The sequence below is a fragment of the Propithecus coquereli genome, unplaced genomic scaffold (assembly GCF_000956105.1).
Source record: "Propithecus coquereli isolate 6110/MARCELLA unplaced genomic scaffold, Pcoq_1.0 Scaffold525, whole genome shotgun sequence".
Lineage (NCBI taxonomy): Eukaryota > Metazoa > Chordata > Mammalia > Primates > Indriidae > Propithecus > Propithecus coquereli.
Window position 1 is genome coordinate 71,357 of NW_012151119.1, and position 3,403 is coordinate 74,759.

The 3,403-nt window shown below is 61.3% G+C and overlaps 1 protein-coding gene across 1 annotated transcript in view; it reads left to right on the forward strand.

Moving 5' to 3' along the window:
• FGD5 (FYVE, RhoGEF and PH domain containing 5) overlaps positions 1-3,403 on the forward strand; it is a gene marked incomplete at its 5' end in the record, with an annotated part of 119,532 nt that overhangs the window by 71,059 nt on the left and 45,070 nt on the right. Inside the window, one exon of the mRNA XM_012656888.1 lies at positions 3,169-3,240. Coding sequence (XP_012512342.1) covers positions 3,169-3,240 — 72 coding nt within the window. The remainder of the gene's footprint in view (positions 1-3,168; positions 3,241-3,403) is intronic.

Below are 3,403 nucleotides of genomic sequence, written 5' to 3' on the forward strand. Positions count from 1 at the left end.
GCTGTGTTAAGCATGATTCTGAGGCTGAGTCCCAGCTCAGCAGGGAAGCGGTCACGTCCCGTGTGGGCGTGGACGGGAGGTGACGGGGTCCTCGCGGCGCATCGTCGGGGCAGACGAGGAGGGGAGGCGGCGTGTGTGGGACTCAGGCCTGGTGCGGTGCTGGGGGGACCAGAGCCACAGGGACAGTTACCATTTGAACCATCTCTTGAGTGTCCAGTTCAGAGGCCTCAGCTACACCCACCTTCTCGTGCAACCCTCAGCACCATCCGTTTCCAGAACCTTCCGTCTTCCCAAACTGAAACTCTGTCCCCACTAAACACCCGCTTCCGTTCCCACCTCCTCCCGCCCCCGGCGGCCGCCGCTCTGCCTCCTGGACAGACTTGACTTTTTAGAACAGTTTCAAATTGATAGAAAAAACTCGGGGACTAGCACAGGGCTCGCGTGCATCTTGTATACAGTTTCCTCTAATAAATGCACCATGTTAATATGACATCTTAGATTAGATTAGATTATAATACAGCGTCTTACGTTAGTGCGGTGCATTTATTACGTTAAAGAAGCAATATCGATATAGAAAGATTAGTTAGAGACCATGGACTTGGTTCGTTGAGATTGGCTCCGTTTTTGCCTAATTCCTTGTTCCCAGAGCCCCGCCCTGGACGCCGCCTCACACGTTCCTGTGATTCTTTGACCGCGTTGGTTTCTCAGACTTTCCTGCTTTTTGGCGACAGCGACAGCTTTGGAGCGCGCTGGCCAGGCGGACGGCGGGTGCCGCTCTGCTCCAAACCCGCGATGTTTTCTCACGGCGACCCCGGGTTCCTGATCATTCGGGGAGGAGATCACAGGGGCCAAGGGCCATTGTCCCTGCGTCATACGGAGGGCGCGTGCTGTCCCCGTGACTCGTCACTGTCGGTGTGGACGAGATCACCCGGCCGCGGTTTCTCCACTGTGCGGTTTTTCTCCCGGACCCCCTAGCCGACCCCCCGCCTGTCTCCAGATCATTCTGTGCAGCCCACCCTAGAGAGGGGCATTCTGTCTCCTCCTCTCGAGGGCAGAGATTGTTTAGAATTTTTCTGCTCGCGGGCTGGGCGTGGTGGCTCACGCCTGTGATCCCAGCTACTTGGGAGGCCGAGGCGGGAGGATCGCTCGAGGCCAGGAGTTCGAGACCAGCCTGAGCAAGAGCTAGATCCCGTCTCTACTAAAATAAAAAAATAGAAAGAAATTGGCCAAACAATTAAAAATAGAAAAAATTAGCTGGGCACAGTGGCTCACGCCTGTGATCCCAGCACTCTGGGAGGCCGAGGCGGGAGGATCGCTCGAGGTCAGGAGTTCGAGACCAGCCTGAGCAAGAGCGAGACCCCCGTCTCTACTAAAAACAGAAAGAAATTATCTGGACAGCTAAAAATATATCTATAGAAAAAACTAGCCGGGCATGGTGGCGCGTGCCTGTAGTCCCAGCTACTCGGGAGGCTAAGGCAGGAGGATCGCTCGAGGTCAGGAGTTCGAGACCAGCCTGGGCAACATAGCGAGACCCCGTCTCTACTAAAAAAATAGAAAGAAATTAGCTGGCTTCATGGGATGCTTTGAAGATGTTTGGGACTCTTCGTCTTTGCGTTTTTGTGTTTCTAGTAATTTCTGGCCAAGTGCCGGGCGTTGCGCAGTGTTTATTCCCGGAGAGCTTGTCTCTTACTCCTGCTCCGTGCTCAGCTTTCAGCGTTACCCTCGTTACTTGCCGCTGAGCTGTCTGTCCTCCTGCACGAGCCTCCGTCTGACGCGGGGCCCGTGGGCCGGGCTCCCTCCGCGTCCCCGCCTGTCCCCTGCTCAGCAGCCTTAGATCTGTGGACAGCTCTCTGCCGTCCCCGGCGGGGCGTGGCCTCTGCGTGGTTCCCGGCTCCGGGGTCACCCCCAGTCCTCTCCGGGGGGCAGGCAGCCCTTGCTTGTACCCTTGTCCCCAGCAGTGGCTCCGTGCCGGGCTCTGGGGCAGGAGGGCGCAGTCCTGCGCGAGAGAGGCCTGTCCGCGTCCTCACCATCCAAGCGGGGTCCTCGTGGGCCCTGCCCTGACCCCGCCTCGCTTTCGAGCACCCAGCGGAGCCGGGTCCCTCGTGCCTGTGGCTCCTGCTCCTCCAAACTGTCCCGCGGTCCACCCTTGACCCTTAAGAATGCGTCAACATCTTAGCGGCTTTCTTCTTGCCGTCCTCTGCGCCGGCACCGTCCCTTCTCTGCGCCGCCGAAGGCGCGACCGTCCCCACGTCCCGTTTCTCCGCGGAGGGGCTCGGAGTTTGCTTCCCTCGGGTTTCCTCGGCGGTCTCGCGAGATGCAGAAAGTGACGCTTTCCTGTGTCACAGCCGACGAGAGCGGCGTTCTCTGCAGCTTTCTGCGTCACAACTGGAACCAGAACGACCGCTACTTGTTCTTTACCGTGCAGGATTTTGTGGCCCCAAACGTGGGTCACGGAGACGACTTATCCAGGCGAGTTCTCTGCACGTGACTTTCTCCCTGTGAGGTGACCTTAGACCCTGCCCCTGCGTAGGTTCAAGGGGCACCTGCCCGCGAGGTGGGTGCTTTGTCTCTGGGACGGTCGGGTGCCGCGCCGAGGAGACAGAGCCTTGTCACTTTGCGTATTTTGCGTAACCCGGTGAGAGCGCGACGGGGGGAATCTCAGACACTTGTTTCTCTAACCGTGAGGCTGCAAAGGGCTTGGGTCCCGTCTCCCGCCAGGCGATGCATTTTCCTGGCCGCCGTTCCCCACCCGGCCCGCAGGCCAGGACAGCCTGACCCCAGCCTTGGGTCCCGGGTTGCCCAAGTCCGGACGCTCCAGGCCTCGCGGAGGACACGGGGCCAGTGGGCAGGCGCGGTGGCCCAGAGACAGACGGGTGTCAGATGGCACAGAGAGGCCAGGTGGGCCGTCCCCACGGCACACGGAAACACGGGGTGTTGTCAGGCCCCAGACCCGGGGGGACCGGCCTGACCGCGGACAGCCCACGGCCCTGGCGTCCCGCCCGCCCGGGCCCGGGTCCCGGTCCTGCCTCTTGCAAGAGGCCGGATTTGGGGGCAGACCTTTCCAGGCTGCGTTTTCTCTAACGAGGAAGCGGGGCCACTCCGTGCGGGGCAGAGGAGAGCCCCAGGAGGGGCCCTGACCGCCTCCCTCCTGCCCCGCTCCCCCCGCAGGAAAACCTGCAGAGGCTGGTCCACATCGAGCACAGCGTCCGGGGCCAGGGGGACCTCCTGCAGCCAGGAAGGGTGAGTGTCGCCGCCGCCGTGCGCAGGGCAGGGGGCGGGCGGGCGGGCGGGGCCGACCCCACACAGGCCTGGCTGCAGGTGTCGTCTGCCCCTCCCCCGGCAGCGCACGGCACGGCCAGCCGGTTCGGTGACAAGAGGGGACACCCAGCACTTTTACTCTACG